Genomic DNA, 19,097 nt, shown 5'->3' with positions numbered 1-19,097 from the left:
AAATCATGGTTTTTTAATCCAGGGTGGTGTAGTGGTTTGTGTGTTGGATTACAACTCTGGAGACCAGGAAACAACTAGGAGTAGCTGTGTTGGCCATATAGCAAGTCCAGTAACATCCAAACAACGATACCTGAGGACTGAGGGCATAAAAACACCTACAGAGAGCATATTAACCAAATTGAATCTAGGGATCTCAAAGTGCTCAACATCTGCCAGGCATTGGCCATAGATTCATGCCAGAAGAGCTCCAAGTGCCTAGAGAAGTGTTTCCTCTAGGAACTTCTAGGTCCTCCAGTGATCAACTTCTGGCAGAATTGTGCTGGGGGGCATAGAGAGCCCATGAGGGAACACAGTAATCAAGTCCTCAAGAATAAGGATCATCATCATCATCATCATCATCATCATCATCATCGTCGCAGCTGCAGTGGGAAAACCCGCCCTTTCCCCTCAGCCTTCCTCAGGCTGGAGTTTCCTAATCTAGGCCTCAGAGCAAACTCCCACAAGCATCTGGCGGTTGCTAGGCATCGTGACGCAAGCGGGCTCCGGGCGGCCATTGGCTGAGCGGGAGGCCCGTGGGGTTCGCAGGGGCGGGGCGTAACCGGTGCGGCGGAGGGCGCATGCGCGGCCTGAGTCAGGGGCACTTGGGCCACGTCTGCCGGGAGGAGCGCTTGCTCTGAGCGGAGCCTGGCTGGGAGCGATGGGCTTCCGCCGGAGCCCCTGGCGCCCGCTCCTCGCCGCCCTCGTCTTCCTCGCCTCCGCCGCTTTGGCTTGGGACCCCGGCGACCTGGAGCTCTTCGACCTGGTGGAAGAGATCCCGCAGAACTTCTACGCCTTCCTGGGAGTGGAGCAGGTGAGCAGTCAGTGGCCCAAGAGCCTTAGCATTGCTCTTACTCTCATTGTTATTGTTGCTATTCGACTTTATTTAGCATTTATATTTAACGTATCCTTTGAGGCCGAGAGAGTGTGACTTGGCTAAGTTTTACATTATTATTATTATTACTATTAAACATTATTTATAATTTATATTTATTTATCCTTTGAGGCTGAGAGAGAGTGACTTGGTCAAGGCTTATATTATTATTATTATTATTAAACTTACTTTACCATTTATATTTATCCTTTGAGGCTGAGAGAGTGTGACCTGGCTAAAGTTTACATTATATTTATAAAGCTGTCGGTTTACACATCCCTGTATGTAGAATAGAATAGAATAGAATAGAATAGGATGGGCCTGCCAGAGGCGTACATTCTAGAAAGTGGACTGTAACACAACACAGGGCCCTAAGGCACAGCTGCCATGGGGTTTTCTTGGCAGGTGTCTTCAAAGAGGGCTTGCCATTGCCATCGCCATCCTTTGAGGCTGAGAGAGTGTGACTTGGCTAAGGTCACCCAGTGGCTTTACATCACCTGAAGGAAAACCTCTTATTGCAGAGTGACCAGAGGTCCTCATTTTCCAGGACATGCCCTACTTTTCAACCTTCTATCCAGGAGAAATTCCAAAGTGTCCTCCATTTTTAGCATGACATTTCTATGAGTGGTTTTCACTTTTCTTTTGTCCTCCTTTGCAGAGGTCACTTTGTGACAAGGTGTTTTCTTGGCAGGTTTCTTCAGAGGGGGTTGCCCTTGCCCTCCTCTGAGGCTGAGAGAGTGTGACTTGCCAAAGGGCACTGAGTAGCTTTACTTGACCCTAAAGGAAACCTATCATGGGGTTTTCTTGGTAGGTTTCTTCAGAGGTAGTTGTCACTGCTATCCTCTGGGTTTACATGGCTGATCTGGGATTCAGACCCTGGTCTCCATATTGAAGTCGATCTGACATACCTGGGGTTGGGGAGGAGTTTCCTGGGACAAAGGATAGGATTTTGGAGGCAGCTCCAAAACACAAAGAACAATAAGATCCTAAATCCGTAAAACAATGATATCTTTATTGGCCAACCAAGATGCACAAAATACATGCTGCAAGCTTTCGAAGCTCCACTGGCTTCTTCATCAGGCAAAGATGTTAAAAATCCTAAGCACGAAAACAGCCCTTCCTGTAATAGTGACACATGTCCTACCTTTTGTCACCCTCATTTTGTATTCGGTGTCTTCTAGTCCTGTAGGCATTTTGGGTAAACTGGTTTGCACCATTTCTTTCCATTTGATCCACTAGTGCTGCTTCCAAACCATAGTGTTTTCTTCACTTCTGGTGCATTGTAGTGTTATAGTGAGCCAGCGTGGTTTGTGCACTGGACTGTGACTCTGGAGGCCAGGGTTTAAATCCCTCTGACCTGGGCAAGTCACACTCTCTCTGCCTCAGAGGAAGCCAATGGCAGCCCTGGTCTGAAGACACTTGCAGAGAAAACCCCTTAGGATTAATATAAATTGTTGGAAACAACTTAAAGGTATACATCTACAACAACAAAGTTTTATTTTCTTCTTGGTTCCTCCGCTTCCTCATAGCCAGCTATTTTCCCATGTAGTCTTATAATTCTTCCCTCTTCCCACATTTATGTTAAAATGTATTAATTTTCTTTTCTCTCCCTACATCTCCTCCCACCTTAAAGAGGATACTTCCCTTCCCCCCCCCCCCCTTTCTTACAAATACTGGGCCTTGAAAGTCGCATATGCTTTCCTTCCTTCCAGAAAACATGCAGGGCTAGCTGTGTTGGCCATTTAACAAATACAAACAAAAACACGTTAGTGATACCTTTATTGACCAACCGAAATGCACAATATACTTCAACAAGTATATTGTGTGCTTCGGTTGTCCAATAAAGGTATCACTGATGGACTTTTCCGTCCTTCCATGATGATGGCTTTTTTAAATTGGGTAACTTGCACATGTCAGCCTTGGCTACACCTTCATTGGTGGATTAAACATGATAATTTGATATGTGTCTTTCTTTTTGTGGAGGATTTCCAAGCCTCAGTCTAAAGCACAAAACTTGCTCCCATATTTACCTTCCTGTCAGGGATATTGTGAGCTGTTTCCTGCATTGCCTGTACTGAGTAGGCCTAGGTAATCTCCCAGATTTCCTTCCTGGTCAGTGATTCATTGAGGAGGCTTGCTCTTAAATGTCTTCACAAGCTTGTTGTGTTGCAAATGGGCCCAGGCCTTATTTGTTCTATTCTATGGACTGGCATCCCCAGAGACCCTGCCCAATGTCCCTGGTCGTTTGAGGTCCTGCTGCTAGGCTAAAGTGGGTTTGTCCCCTCTGGCTTTTAATGAACAATGATGCACTCTACAGCTGTTGTTGTATGGTTTCTGTTTTATCCAAAATAATTTGCTTTTGGTGTGCTGCTACCTCATGTTGCTCTTGATCTGTGTTAACTTTGGAATAAGGGTTGAAAACCTGACAGTCTTGTTTTTATTAAGTTTTATTATTTTTTCATAACTTTCATTATATCTTTTTCTTGTATTTGGATTTCAGCCCCCCCCCCGCATTTAAATGCATACGTGTGAATGCGTTTAAAATTGTATGAAATTTCTGTTGTACACATTTGTTGTATGGAGTACTCCACGGATGAAAGCATGTATGTGTGGATTTTGAAGTGTGCATATTTTTGGTTTTGCAGACATGTGCAATCTTGTGCACATTCCCCAAGATCATGACATGTCACAAGTCCAGGCATTGTACATGTTCCTGAGCCGAGATGTATCCTGTTCCATTGGCAAGTTTGGGAGGTGCCAAATGGCTATTTAATGCAATGTTTTGAGGTTGTTGTTTTTTGCCCAGTTCTTTCTCTGTTCTGATTGTTGCATGGGCAGCGGTTGGACTAGATGACCCTTGATATCCCTTCCAAATGTGTGATTCTGTGATTTCTCATTGTAAATTCTGTTAGATTGAAAAGCTGGATATGAAACCATTAAATACTTTGGATATGTAAAAACCATTGTTCTGGCTTGCAGATACAATCAGCTACTGGTGAAACTGAAAGTGACATTTTGAACTTTAAAAGTGTTTTTAAAAAAATGCCTGATTAAATTCTTCTGTAGAAGTCCATGGCTATGGTTATATTAAATTTAAGAAAAAGAGATTTGAAAAGTGAGATGTAAGATATTTAGCCATGACAACTGCCTGATACCTCAAGTTTGTTCTGATCTGAGAATCCAATCTGTGGTGTCTGAAGAGCTGTAGCTACTTTTGCCGAACTTCCCTTAAAGTTTGGAGTACCAATTTCAGTTTGAAACTTCCATGCCTGAGAATTGTTTATTAAGCAGTAATCAGATGGTTAAGGTTTTGTGTTGTTTTTATTTGTTTGTTTTTAAATACAAAATAGTTCAGTAATTGGCTCACCGTCAGATCTGCTCAGCACAGTCTACTGATATGATTCCAAGATAAATTATTACGAATGAAGACGGTAATGAATACTTTACTAAGGAAAAGCCTGGCTTCTTTTAAAAAAGCAAACAGTCATGGTGGCTAGGAATCAAAGGGGACTGTGCAGGAAGCGTCTGTTAGGAATTTTGAAGCTCTCCTTCGCTGCCTGACTCAGCCTTCATGTCACTCAAATGGCTGCTTAAAAGGACTTTCCCTTGAGAAACAGCTGCTAAAACATGAGAACATGCAGTTGGGAAGTGAAATTGTAGAAGCCTGCAGAGTTGTTTAGGTACATGCATAAAGATAATTGGGTCCTGAGTGTTTGCATACACTAGGAGTGGGCAATCTCCAATCTGTGGCCCTCCAGATATTTTTAAAACTGCAATTCTTGTTAGCTCTAGCCAGCACAAATAAGATTTAGGAATTATGGGAGCTGCAGTGCAACAGCATTTGGAGGACCACATGATGCCCTTCTGTGGGCACTGCATTGAGGCTGGCAGCTGCTAGGGAGAGGATTTTCTTAGTAGTGGCCCTGTATTTTTGGAACTTCCTGCCTAAGGAAACAACTATGGCCTTGTCACTATTCTTTTTTTTTTAAAGAAAGATCTCCACTCACATTTATTTCAGTCTGCATTTTGATGAACTGTGTTGTCTGTAGATTTTGAAAAGGAAAAAACAACTCCAATGCTTTAAATGTTAAAACTGTATTTTAATGTTTTGCAAATTAGTGTGGTATGGTGATTTGAATGTTGGACTAGGAATCTGGGAGACTAGGCTTTGAATGCCTGTTTGGCCTTGGAAACCCATTGGCTGGCCTTGAACAAGTCACACTCTGCCTCAGAAGAAGCCAATGCCAAACACCTTCTAACCAATGTGAAAAAAATCCCATGATAGGTTCTCCTTAGGGTTGCCAGTAGTCAGAAAAACTTGAAGTTAGCAATAATAAAATTCAATGTTTTATAGCCTTGAGAGTTTCTTTGTGAGGGCAGAGCTCCCTGAAAGGAAAGTTAATTTTTTTTGTTAATAATAAATAATAATTAATAATAATTAATAATTAATTTGTTTTATTTATATACCACTATTCCAAAGATCATAGCGGTGAACAGCAAGTAAGCTAATTAGCAAGTAAGCTAATTTGCCCCCAACAGTCTGGGTACTCATTTTAGCGACCTTGGAAGGATGCAAGCCTGAGTCGAGCTTGGGCCCTTTTGCTGGTCTTGAACTCGCAACCTTGTGGTTTTGAGTGAATGATGTGTAAATTGGAATGCTATCATTCCATTTTATAATTCAGAGAATAGAAAGAATTTTAGGAACCAAAATGCTCTTTCTGTGTAACTTTGCATGACAGTAGCCACAATAATGATTATGTTCTCTTTCCCCCTCTCTGTATCCAATAATTTAAATAATTGGAGTATTTAAATAATATTCTTTACAAATGACTGTTACCACCATCAGGCAGGAAAATATGTTTGTGGACTATCCATTGACCATGTGTCTCTAATTTTCATAATTTAAGGTCTAGCTCAGGTCATCTGAACAAGCAAGACATTTGGCAAAAAACCAGGCGCAGTCACTCCATCATTTGAAATATAATAATTTAGAGCAGGGTGGGCAAAGTGTGCCCCCCCCGTCTTTCTGTGACCCTCAATACCTTCAACCTCACCTTTTCTAATCAGAATGGATTTTTCCCCTTCCCCAGAGTTTCCAGTAGTGGTAGTTTACCTTTTCAATAGGTTGTAGGGCTTCCTTACACTGTCTGACACCAACAAATGTCTGTTTTTAAAACTGAAAGTAGACTTTCATCTATTTCTCATTAAAAAAATATTTGGTAGGGGTGTAATCTTTATGACTCTTTGCTTTGGTGATTTCATATTTTAGTTCAAGAACTTTATTTCTTTCATCTTTTGGGAGGGTATAGTTTGTACCACCACCCTGAGTTTGCAAAACCTGAGCTAAGAAGACAAACAAATAGGTCCTAGAACAAATGTGGCTTGAATGCTCCCTAGAAATAAAGAGGAGTAAATTGAGGCTATCATACTTTAGCCACATCACGAGAAAGTGACTCACTAGAAAAGACAATGATGCTTGGTAAGGTAGAATGGAGTAAGAAAAGAGGAAGGCCATATTTACAAATGGAGACTAAATCAGGGAAGCCATAGCCCTCCGTTTGGAAGATCTGAGCAGGGCAGTTGCTATGGTGTCTTGGAGGTCCCTCATTCTTAGAGTTGCAACAAGTCAAAGCCAACCTGATGGCAGTTAATAACAGAATACCAGTACATGGATATAAATGCAGTTTTTAAAACCCCAATTCTTTTTTTACGAAATGTAATTGTTATATTAAGAACAAAATAAACATTTGTTCATTGCTTATATTTCTTTGGCTGTGGCTGTATATATCTGTGACTATACATATAAATGGCATATGAGCTGGATTGTGACTTTGTATATTTGTATATTTGACAAAATATATTTTTCTTTATGAAAAATGCAAACAATAACTTTGGTTAGTTGTTAAGAACAGTAAAAACTTTATTGTGTAAATCTGAGCAATTTTTTCATATGTAGACTGTAGTTACAATAACTGTTTAATCGGTTCTTTCCTCATCTTTAACACTTTAATAACTCAATTAATAACTTTACAACAGGGCAGATAGCATGTGCCCCAAGATTGATTTTTTTAGTTCCATTGCTTTCCTGTGTTGGAATAATCATGCTTTAAACAGAACAAAAGAAAATATTTTCAGTGACATGTAGTGACATTCATACTGTGCAACTGCCAGTATGAGTCATGAGCGCATGGCATGAGGCAAAGTGTGACGCAAAGTGATGACTCAGAGCCATCCATCTATATAAATGGGCCAAGAGACTAGTTGGAGAAATAGTTGGAGTAACAGTTGGAATAATAGTGTGAAGTAGCTGGTTGAAAGTTGGTAGAGAGAAGTTGGAGTGTATATATGTAGTATTGTATGCAACGTAACTAAAGATAAAGCCTTTAGAAATTTTGGATGAACCACTATGGGCTTGAACAGACAGGCCAAAATAATGCTACTTCAGGTCAGTTTGGAGATATGCTGTTTAAATGACACACACGTCTTTATAGGCCAGAAGCTATGCCAAAGCTGCGTTCCTGGGCCTGTCTGTTCGGGCCCGTAGTACATCTGTGAGTCCTATTTAGTGTGTGAAATGTGGGTCAGACCATTGCCGATACCAATAGCTGGTGTTTTTGTTTTATGTTTTTCCACTGTTACAGTATTGTTTGGCTGCATGTGGGTTGATTTGTTCCCCGACTGTGCCGATAGTTGGCCTTCCCCTCGCTAAAATCCCCTACTACCTCCATAGGAGAATTGTACTTCCAGAAGCCTTCAGGGTGCTGTAATTCTTTGCTAAAACCTGGGGTAACTGGGAAAAACGTTGTTTTTTAGATACTAGTAGTGACCTTACCATGCTTTCTATCCTAAATTACGAGTGGGAATCTGCAGTTCTTTAGATCATCTCCAGTCATTGTCAGCCACAATGTCAAATGGTCAGAGATGACAACATTAGGAAGAACTTCCTGACAGTATGAGCTGTTCCACAGTGGAATAGGCTGACTTGAAGTGTGGTCGAGTCTCCTTGCTTGGAGGTTTTTAAACAGAGACTGGATGGCCATCTGTTGGGAGTCCTTTGATTCTGTATTCCTGCATGGCGGGGTTGGACTGCATGGTCCTTGTGGTCTATTCCTGTAGAAGCTGCAGTCATTCATCTGGATGGCCATCTCCCCAAAAATCACAGGCATACGAAATAATCTCTACACAGGGCTTATATTATAAAAGAAAACCCATTTCATATCTGAAGACTTGAAGTTCAACTTGTACATTTAAATTATATATGAAAACAATACTTCTTGAAGAAGAGATAGATACTCATTTTCGTGCAACAGGAAAACACTGAACATCTTGCCCTTTTTTTCTGATAAGATCTCAAACAGCAGGAGTGAAGCAATTCTTGAGTACTGAATAACCTTTAAGCCAACCTAGATATAAGTACCAATTAGTTATAATTTCCTTAGTCTCCAGCTGATATTTACATTGTATGCAATATTAGCTCTCTTCTTTCAAGTGTGTAGGAAAGTCTCAGGTTTACTTCCTGTATTCCAAGTTTGTGAGACTGTTCTGGATCATTCTCTAGTCCACATCAGAAACATCATCTATTTTCACATGAGAAGTTTAAATCACTTTAAAGTGTCTGTCATGCTGTGTTTTTTATGTCTGAAAATCCTTTGTGTGGGAGAGAAGAATTCATAGTACAGATGAGTATTTTTATTCCAGCTGCAAAGTGATGGAAACAAGACATGCTGTACACTTCACCTGACAAGACAAAACATACACCCATATTGCCTGTTCTGGTCAGTTGTGTAACATCAAAACAAGAGAACAAATTGACTATTGAACTGTAGATTCTGCACACATTTTTCTGTCCTACTTTTATCTGGACTTGCTCTTTAAGTATATCCAGAAAGAATTTCTGGACAATCTTTGGACAAGCACATTTAGATAGTTGTTTAAATATTGGTTATATTAGTTCAGCAGGAATGGCATCTCTATGAGATGGATATGGTTGTACTGCTTCCCCTGCCTGTTAGTTCAGATTTTTAGTAAGATCAGAAGAGGTAGCCCATTGCATGATGATTCTAGCATTGTCTCTGGTAACTCTTGCTAATTTTGTTGTACTTCTGTTCTTATCCATTTGTATTTTGGTACCATCTCAGTTTCCCATACTCCCTTCATAGGAGAATTTAACTTCCAGAAGCCTTCAGGGTTTATGATTTTGTTGTGTTGTTGTGTACCTTCAATTCATTTCTGACTTATGACAACCCTAAGGCAAATATATCAAGGGACTTTCTTGGCAAGTTTTGTTCGGGGGGGGGGGGGGGTTGTATTTTCCTTCCTCTGAGGCTGAAAGAGTGTGACTTGCCCAAGGACATCCAGTGGGTTTCCATGACCAAGCAGGGATTCAAACTTATTCTCTACAGTTGTAGTCGACAGTCAGACCACTACATCATAGAATCACAGAGTTGGAAGAGACCACAAGGGCCATCCAGTCCAACCTCCTGCCATGCAGGAAATCCAAATCAAAGCATCCCCTTACATTTCTCTGTGTTGAAATTCATTTTGTTAGCTTTGGCCCAGCCTTCTAGTCTATTCAGGTCTTTTTGAATTTTGATCCTGTCCTTTGGGGTATTAGCTACTTCTCCTAATTTGGTGTCATCTGCAAATTTGATAAGTATGTCTTCAATTCTGTCATCCAAGTCATTGATAAAGATGTTGAATAGCATTGGGCCCAGGACAGAGCCCTGTGGGACCCCAGTGGTCACTTTTCCCCAGGATAAAAAGGAGCCATTGTAAAGCAGTGTTGTTTGGCCGGACAACCAATTACAAATCCATGTAGCAGTTACCTTGTTTAGCCCACATTTTACAAGCTTGTTTACAGAATGTCATGGGAAACCTTGTCAAAGGCCTTACTGAAATCAAGATATACTATATCCACAGCATTCCCTTCATCTACCAAGCTGGTAATTTTATTTTAAAAATTGAAATATTTTTGTAATTTTAGTGTAAACATATTGCTCTATATGTTATAGAGCTAATTGGCTGTGGAAATTATAAAGGTTTTTAATTATTTTTGTAATTTGATGGCTATAACCTGTATTTGGTTGTCATGAATAAACTGTCAATATCAAAAAGAGATCAGGTTTGTCTGGTGTGACCTGTTTCTCTGAAACCCATGTTGACTTTTTGTGATTATGGCATTGCCTTCTAGATGTTCACAGACTCTTTGTTTAATGATCTGCTCCATAACTTTTCCTGGTATTGATGTCAGACTAACTGGACAATAATTGTTTGGATCCTCTTTTTTCCCCTTTTTGGAAGATGGGGACAACGTTTGCCTTCCTCCAGTCTGCTGGGACTTCTCCTCTTCTCCAGGAGTTCTCAAAAATTATTGCCAGTGGCTCCAATATTACATTTGCCAGTTCTTTTAATACCCTTGGTTGAAGTTCATGTGGTCCTGGAGACTTATATTCATTTAGGTTAACCAGTATTCCTGTACTATCTCTTTACGTATTTCTTTCTTCTTCCTTTTGCTACGGACATGTCCAAAAAAGCCCTTTTTATTGTTCTTAACCTCTCTAGCAAGCCTGAGTTCATTCTGCGCTTCAGCTTTTATAACTTTACCTCTACACATGCTTGCTATTTGTTTGAATTACTCTTTGGTGATTTCCCAATTTTTCCATTTCTTATACATGTTCCATTTAAAACTTAGCTCAGTTGAAAATTCTTTAGTCGTCTATCCTAGTTTCTTGTGACACCTCCCATTTTTCTTCCTCATTGGAACTCTTTTAAATTCTGCCTTCAGTATCTCCATTTTGAACAGTTCCCATCCGTCTTGAACTCCCTTCTCTTTTAGTATTTCTGTCCACGGGATCACCCCCAGTATTTCTCTAAGGCCCGTTCTGGACGGGCATAAAGTATGTGCTTCGCGCGTACTAGGGTTAGGAAGGGGCATCACTTCCTGCCACCCCTAACCCTAGTACACGTGGAGCCCGCACAAAGTGGCAGCCCCCGTTCCACATGGGGGGCCACCATGTTGACGTCGCAGACGCATAACGTCCAGATGCCGCGCGGTGGAAGTGACGCCATGAGTACGCGACTAGCGCCTCGCGGCGCCACTTCCATGGCGCAAAAAGAAGCACCATTTTGGCACTTCTTTTCGGCTGCGCCCAAGAATCGCGCGGTTTTGCCGCTGCGGTTCCCAGACGCAGCAACCGGCACTGCTGGCAGACCGCCGTTTTTAGGCGGTCTGTAACGCGCCTAAGTTTACTAAAATCAGCTCTCCTAAAGTCTAGAATGTGTGTCTGACTATGCCTGGCTTCCCCTTTCCACTGTATAACAAACTCCAGAAGAGCATAATCACTCCCACCTAAGGATCCCACCACTTGCACCCCATTAACCAGGTCATCCCTGTTGGTTAGGATGAGATCTAAAGTAGCTCATCCCCTTGTTGCCTCTTCCACCTTTTGTACAATGAAATTGTCTTTGAGACAATTGAGGAATTTGCTAGACCTTGAGGATTTTGCTGAGTTTTAATTTCAGCAAATATCAGGATAGTTGAAGTCACCCATCACTACTACATCTCTCCATTCCAGATGTGTGGTCATCTGTTCTAGAAAGGCATCATCTAATTCCTCTGTCTGACTTGGGGGTCTGTAGTAGACTTCCACCACACATACAAGTAGTAGTAGAAATATTAATAATTTATTATACATAAAATGGTTAATTATTTGGCTATCACTGCAGGCCACATTGGGATGGGATTTTATGCTTACATAGTATTTCTATTGTGGGAAGATAGTCTTGGTCCATCCATAACTAATACATGTATTTGCCTTAAAAAATCCGGACCAGTGGTTAATACTGATGCCCCAGGCTATCAGTCTTTTCCAGGTTTAGCTGGAAATACCAGTCATGAAATCTACAATCTTTTTCGTGCAGTATGTGTGCTGTATCACTGAACTATGATGTAACAGAAGCTAGGCTGCAATTCTCCTCCCTGATCACTTCACAATTCTAGGTGAATGAATCAACATGACTGGAATGCTTTTCCTTATTAAGAACAAATACATATCTAAGTTTGAATGCCTCTTGTAAATTTGGATGCAGTCAACACAAACTGTAATGCTGAAATATAAAGCACATGATTAAATTAATGGGGAGATAAACAACAGTGATGTCATTGTGAGGGTCTACTATAGATCCTAAAGCCAAACTGAAGACTTGGATGATGCCTTCCTGGAACAAATGACCAAATGTTCAGAAAGAAGAGATGTAGCGCTAATGGGAGATTTCAGCTATTCTGATACTTGTTGGAAATCAAATTCTGCCAAGAATATAAGGTCCAACAAATTCCTCACTTGTCTGGCAGACATTTTCATAGTCCAGAAGGTGGAAGATGCAACAAGGCAATCAACTGTTTTAAAGAGAGGCTGGATAGCAATCTGTTGAGTGCTTTGATTGTGTTTTTCTATATGGCAGGGGGTTGGACTCAAGTAGTCCTTGTAGTCTCTTTCAACTCTGATTCTAAAGTGGAAACAACAAACCCTAAACTGAAAAAAGGTTCATGTGTTGGGGCCCAAGTTGTCTCTTTGATTTGAAATAGTAGTTGTCTTCTGTTGAAGGAAGATTAATTTGCATTATAAAAGCATATCTTGAACGGTGTTTATCTTGTATATTTAGCTAGTAAGGTATGTGCTGTATAGTTCCTATTTTGGATATAGTGTCCCCTCTGCATTTGCTGGGGTTAGGGGTGAAGGACCTCTATGAGTGTGGAAAACGTCCAGATTAAAAAAAAAGTTATTTTTACCCAAGAGAACACCTCTCTAGCAATATCCAGGTCCTCCAGTACAACATCGTGGTCAACATCGGCCAGAAGTTGAACATGGAATCATGCTGCAAGACCTACAAATTCATAGAGAAGTGTTTTGTGTAGGAGCTTCTAGGTTCTCCAGCATAGCCCTATTGTCAACTTATAATTGTGCTGGAGGACTTAAAGATTTCTAGAGAGAACATGTTAAGCAAAATCGTAAATAATCAGATCCACAAAAGTCAAAGCTGCAAATGTGGAGGGCCAACTGTATGTTGTCTTTTGAAATTGATTTCGGTAAGTAGTAGAGAAGAGACATTGTGAAAGAAAAAGCCACAGGAACTTCACAGCCCTCCCCTTATCCTCAGATGTGATGCTGCCATTTGCAGTGGTGTAATCAACTGGTGTTGTTTGGGTAAAGCAGAACTGGGCAAGGTTATCAAGTGCTCCTGTAGGGATGCTCCAGGTCCCAGTGTCCATTTAAAATAAAAAATGAGTCTTTTTTCCTGCTTTCCTTTACATCTGCTGGGTGATTGTTTTGCCAATTTTTTGAGCTGTTGTGCAGAACTTATTAGCTTCTTATATAGGCCTGGGGGAACTTGATGATTTTAATACTTGTTTTACCTGAGCTCAGTTGTATCAGGCAGCTTTTCAGACTTGAGAACCTTAACAGACTACCCATTCAACCTATCCCCTGATGCAATACCAGCATCACAGACTCAGCTGCCTTGCTATTGATGGCTCAACATGTGTTCTTTCTATGAGAAAGATATGGCAAGTCTCTCTGGGTTTGTCCTATCTCTCCTAAAGCACTAAGGCTGGTTTGCTGTCAGTTCAAGGTAAGCATGTCTTCTATTCTTTCCAAATCCTTCCTGGATCTTTCTAAATTGTGCCCTACAATTCAGGGTCAGTAGCCTAGCTGTAATCTTCTCACCTAGTGTGTCCTTTTACCCATGTCCTTTCTAATACTTTGTTCTGCTGCTGCTTCATCTGATGCATGCTGTGCTTTGTTCCCAGTAATTCATATTTTTATTGGCAGCTACTGATTTTATATCTTTATAAAGATGACTCCTAGCTTGGATAAACCATGTATTATGCATCTGTCGATTGCTCTCAGAAATAAACACACGCACCCTGCTTTTGCTAAACATAATACTATTGTGTCTTATTTATTTATTTAAAGAGCTTTCCCCACTCTTCAGCTGAAAAGGCTCCCAGAGCAGCTTACATAATCAATAAAAACAAGATAGTCCCTTCCATTTAACCAATGCTTAACACCCATTGGAGAGATTCGTAGCATCAGCATCTGTGCATTCCTCCAATTAAATGTGTGAAAGAACTACTGCTTTGGGGTTATGATGGAAAGCAATACTACACGTATGAGTGGTTGCCTGGCAACTGCCTGCATGATTCCTCTAATTCTGCCCTTGTGTGATTATGCCTCAGATGTCCTGTGGGTATGAAGCAGTCTTGAGTTAAAGCTGTAGTGGCAACCTAGGAGGGATGTTTGCTGGGCTTGACAGTCTTTTGGGGACCATTTTTGGTCTAGAGGTTACCACTTAGTCTTTATTAGCATGGCAAAAATTTAACACCTTTTGGAGACTGATCTGGAGGGCAGTAATGTGAGAGAAAGATTTCTGCCTCACAATATTTTCCATGGAAAACTTTCAATTTCCAGTAATGGAATTTTGATAACATTGATTTCATCATATTATTATTATTATTTATTACCTGTCTTTCCCCATGGATCGAGATGGGGAACAATGAGAATTAACAAACAATATCAGTTAAAAAGACATCAGTTAAAACAAAAATCAATTTAAAAGGACAAATAAGATGTATATATATTAAAATAATCCACATTTAAAAATCATCATTTAAAATCCACAATTTAAAAATCACATATATAAGCTTGCTGGAAGAGACTGATCTTTAATGTTCTTTTAAATTTGGAGAGTGTATTCAGCTGTCGAATCTCTCCTGGCAGGTCATTCCACAGTCTAGGGGCAGCTGAAGAAAAATTCCTCTGGCTGACTGGAGTGAACATCCACCAGCGGACCTGAGTGTACAGGGCGGATTATGTAGATCATTATATTTGTCAGTATTCCAGTATCATTAAGCAGATGGCTGACGAGAGAGAGCAAGAGAGTGTATTATGCCAGTCATATTATGCCCCCACACCCTTACAACTGCAAAAAATTCATTCAGCTTTTCTGCAATCTCTTTATCTTCTCTTAGCAGACATTTAACTCCTTTGTTGTCCCGCAGTTCGTAATTGGTCCCCTAGCTCTGATATTGAGCAAGAGCAATTTGTTACAATTCAAGTAGAATGTGCCAGTCTTGTGCAAGCCCAGCTTGTCTGAAAACACCTCCAAGTATTTAATAAATACAAATTCCTCTTCCCAATAGAGTGGGGCCTTGGTATCCACTGGGGTTTGGTTCCAGTACCTGCTGTGGATACCAAAATCAATGGATGTTCAAGTCCCAGTATAGTTAATGACATAGAAATGGTGGCCCTTATAGAAATGTCAAAATCAAGGTTTGCTTTTTGGAATTTATGTATATATTTTAATATTTTCAAATTGTGGATTGTTGAATCCATGGATAAGGAATCCATGGATATGGAGGGCTGATTATACCGCTGTCTCATCCATTCATTTAGAACCATCGCTCTTCTTACCTAGCCGGCCCTGTGCACAGAGCAGGTTCTGCTTCAAAGTAAGCAACTTTAAATGTGGGCCTTGAATTTCAGCTTTTTCCTACCCAGCAATTTACATCATGTTCTTACAAGCAAGCATAGAAAAACACACTCAGGCCCATCATGCTGTTTCGGAAGGGTTGTAGAAGTAGGACATAAAACAGAAATATATGTTTAAATGCCAATGAAAAAGTAGATAGGGTAGCTGGGAATCTGAACAGAAGCACACTGAACCTTGCTTCAACTAATGTGTCAACTAAGGTGCGTGTTTGTGTATTTTGAAGAAGCAGGTTTCTTTGCTCCCTTGGGGCTGCACTTAATTTTGGGATGCATACTTTGCTTAACGTGATTTTGATTAACATGAAATAAGATAGGAGATTTAGTTGGTGTTGCTTTTCTTTGTCATTTATCTAAATGTATTCTGGTCAAAAGAAACAACATGTTCTTGGATAATATTTTTGCTGTGTGTCATCTTTATGAAACACAGCTTGAATAAGTTTGCCTTCACACTTTAAAGAGATGTCATGTGTTGTCTTAAAAATTCAGTTTTGGCTTCTTACCACTTGATGGCAGTGAAGGAGCTAATGTTGCCAGGAAAGGTTCAGGGCAAGATGCTGTTATGAATAACAAAATGGGAGGTACAAAGGAAGTTTCTGACACTTCAGTATTATTCCCAATTCTAGAAGATACTCCATGTGATCGTAGTAGAGCAAATCCTCTAGATGGAGCTTCAGCACTTCCTAAGGAAAAGACATTACTTTACTTTCTTAAGAGCGATGCTACCTAGTCTAGTTCAAAAAGTTTAATCAAGCTCAGTTTTCTTCTTCCTCATTATAAAAATGCCTAGTATAACCAAATGAATTATTATTAGTTTAGATTATTAAATCAAGTAGTAATTATGTTGGCTGCCTTTTAATATACAGTATGGCATCTTTAGCTAGCGAACAAAAAATATCTGAAAGGGACAATAAAACCTATTAGGTAAACAGCTTTTAAAACTAAGTACATTGAGCATAAAAAGTTTAAAATTTGATGATTGTCAACAGATAATTGCTTCCATAATTTGAGGGCAGCAAAGAGGTAGGTCTCAAAATGGTATTGAGGAAAACATAGAAATCTAATAACGTAATAGAGATAAATGTCCCACATGTCTTGGCCAAGATATGTCAGGTATTTTGTCACTTCATTGATTCTCTCTATCTCTCTTTCATTAACTCTTCAAAGTTTGCCCTTTCTTTTTTGGACTCCTTTATCAATCAATCAATTCTGCACCCCCTCCCCTTCTTACTTAAATTAGAAGACCACCAGTGAAGTAAGTGGCACTTTTGGTAGTGGGCACTAATCAATCAATCAATCAATCAATCAATCTTATTTATACACCACTTTTTGTTAAAGCAATCAAAGTGGCTTACAACAGATAAAATAGTACATCCATATATACAAAGTATCCCCTCTTAAAAAGATTAAACAATATAAGATACTTAGGCGGGTTACACACCGCCAAAAAATACGTATTCCATACGTATTAGGGTTAGGAAGGGGCGGTGCTTCCGCACCCCCCTAACCCTAGTACGTATGGAATATGTACAATATGGCAGCGCCCCTTCCAAATGGGGGCCGCCATATTGACGTAACGGATGCTCTGCATCTGCGCGTGGCGCACCGGAAGTGACACTGTGAGTGCACCCTTTGGCACTTGCGGCGCCTCTTCCGGGGCCCGAGAAGGAGCGCGATTTCCGCGCTCCTTCTCTGCAGCATCCAGGAGTCGCGCCGTTTAAAGGCTGCATCTCCTGGACACTGCAAGCGGCGGCGGAGCCAGACCGCCGCTTTTCGGCGGTCTGTAACCCACCAATGTGACAACTGTGTGATTTCTGTAGACCAAAGAACCATGCATGTTTCTAAAACAGTGAAAAATACTGCCTTGTTCAATTCAGTTCTAAGTCTTAATTTTGTAAATAAAGGTCATATTGTATTATACATTCCATATACCTTTCAGTATTTTTTCTCCTGCACTATGCATTTTTCTCTTTTTTTATTTCAGTGCTATTTCTGGAAATGTTGCATTCTTGATGAACATGTAACCAGTTGCAATTTATTGTTTGCTTTGGCTGCTTCAGGAGATGCCTTACAGGCTATTTCAGCAAATGTGTGACAGCATTGCACAAAAAGATCACAATATTACTTGTTCAGTGGATCCTGTATAAATTGTCACTTTAAATCAAAACTGTTTAGAGATTTATGGCCATGAAATATTGAAACTGAATTTAATGGCTGGAAACTAAAGAGCAGATGCTAGGCTTTAAAAAAATCATGTAATTCATTTTATAAAAAAAGAATGGTAGCATATACAATTAAAACATAAACTGTCTTATTATAAAGAAAATATTCAGAGTTGTGCTCAAAGTGGAACTGAAAATTTAAAAGGGTACATTAAAAAAATACATTTCAATGGTGCAAAAACAAGTGGAGCAGCAAAAGATCAAGCAGCAATTACCAGAGCCTGACTTAACAGCCTTGCCAATAATTTGCTGGAAAAGCTTTCCTGGAAAAAATAGATTTTCCTATCTGTCAGTGTCTTTAGGAAACACCACTTATGCCTGACAAGGAGTAAGTGGCTGTTCCTGTGGACACTGACCTTTTATTCCCTCACCCTTTTTTTCCTGTATGGCTGTGTGGGTGCTGGATACCCTATTGGTAAAAGGTATTCATGGACATGATTATAGCCATAAAATATGGACAAAACCATTTGGGAAAATGTTCACAAGTTATTGGTGCAATGTAGGAGTCAGTTGGCCTGCAAAGGTTGAAATCAACACAGAGCATTCAGAAATGCTGGGAACTTTTTAGAAATCATGTCCTATTTAGAACCATCTAATTCTTTGTTTAGGGGAATCTTTGTCAAAGAAAAGGAAGTTGATACAGTTCTTGATCAAGGATTCCTTTAAATGATCCCTTCTTATCTTGAAGATGCATTGGTTGATAGATTCACAACTCCCAATACTGTACAGATGAAATAATTCTGGAAATGTGACCTGGTGTCACCCAGTTTCTTTGCTTCCTTCAGTTTTTAAAAAGCAGCATGAAATACACCCTTTTCATCACTGTTTATATGGAGGCTGGTGTTGCATAGTGGCTAAATAATGAAGTTACGAATCAAGAGTCTCTCATTTGCATTTTTCTTTTGCCATAAACTGACTTGGTGGCTTTAAATACCAAGTCTGTTTTAAATATTGTGGTTTAAAAATGTCTTTTAGACTGTTTACATGATTAAAATGTACATGTGGCTCTGTGCACATTTTATTTCCTTAAAACACATCACAACTTTACAAATGGGTGGATTTCCCAGGCAAGGTATGTGTTGCCTCACAAGTAATCATGGGAGGTGTGAAATTGCCAAAGCATGACTCACTTTATCTTACAGGCTTATTGTGAAGATTACATCTAGAGAATACATATGAAGCATTTTGAATAGTTGACAGCATTATATCTTTGGTAATGCATGCTGTTTTTCTGCCATGATGTTTCATGCTTTCCCTCAAATCAATATATTTACAGGGACAGTGCCTGTATTTAAAGTGATTCTTGTGCCTGCCATAGTGTTTGGGTTTTCCTGGTTGTTGCAAGACAAAATTGTTTAGCATTAAATTGGTTATCTGGAAGAAAGTATACATATGTATACATTCATATGTATACATACACTC

At 40.0% G+C, this 19,097-nt stretch overlaps 1 protein-coding gene across 1 annotated transcript in view; it reads left to right on the top strand.

Annotated features, from left to right (window-relative positions):
- Positions 1–646: 646 nt before the first annotated feature.
- The window catches only part of DNAJC1 (DnaJ heat shock protein family (Hsp40) member C1), a 99,920-nt gene continuing 81,469 nt past the window's right edge, over positions 647–19,097 (top strand). The window contains exon 1 of the mRNA XM_089533344.1: positions 647–850. Coding sequence (XP_089389470.1) covers positions 698–850 — 153 coding nt within the window. The 5' untranslated portion in view covers positions 647–697. The remainder of the gene's footprint in view (positions 851–19,097) is intronic.

This window comes from Sceloporus occidentalis, unplaced genomic scaffold (assembly GCF_023333645.1).
Source record: "Sceloporus occidentalis isolate IW3139 unplaced genomic scaffold, rSceOcc1.0.p SCAF_7, whole genome shotgun sequence".
Classification (NCBI taxonomy): domain Eukaryota; kingdom Metazoa; phylum Chordata; class Lepidosauria; order Squamata; family Phrynosomatidae; genus Sceloporus; species Sceloporus occidentalis.
This window is presented reverse-complemented; position numbering and strand designations above follow the sequence as displayed.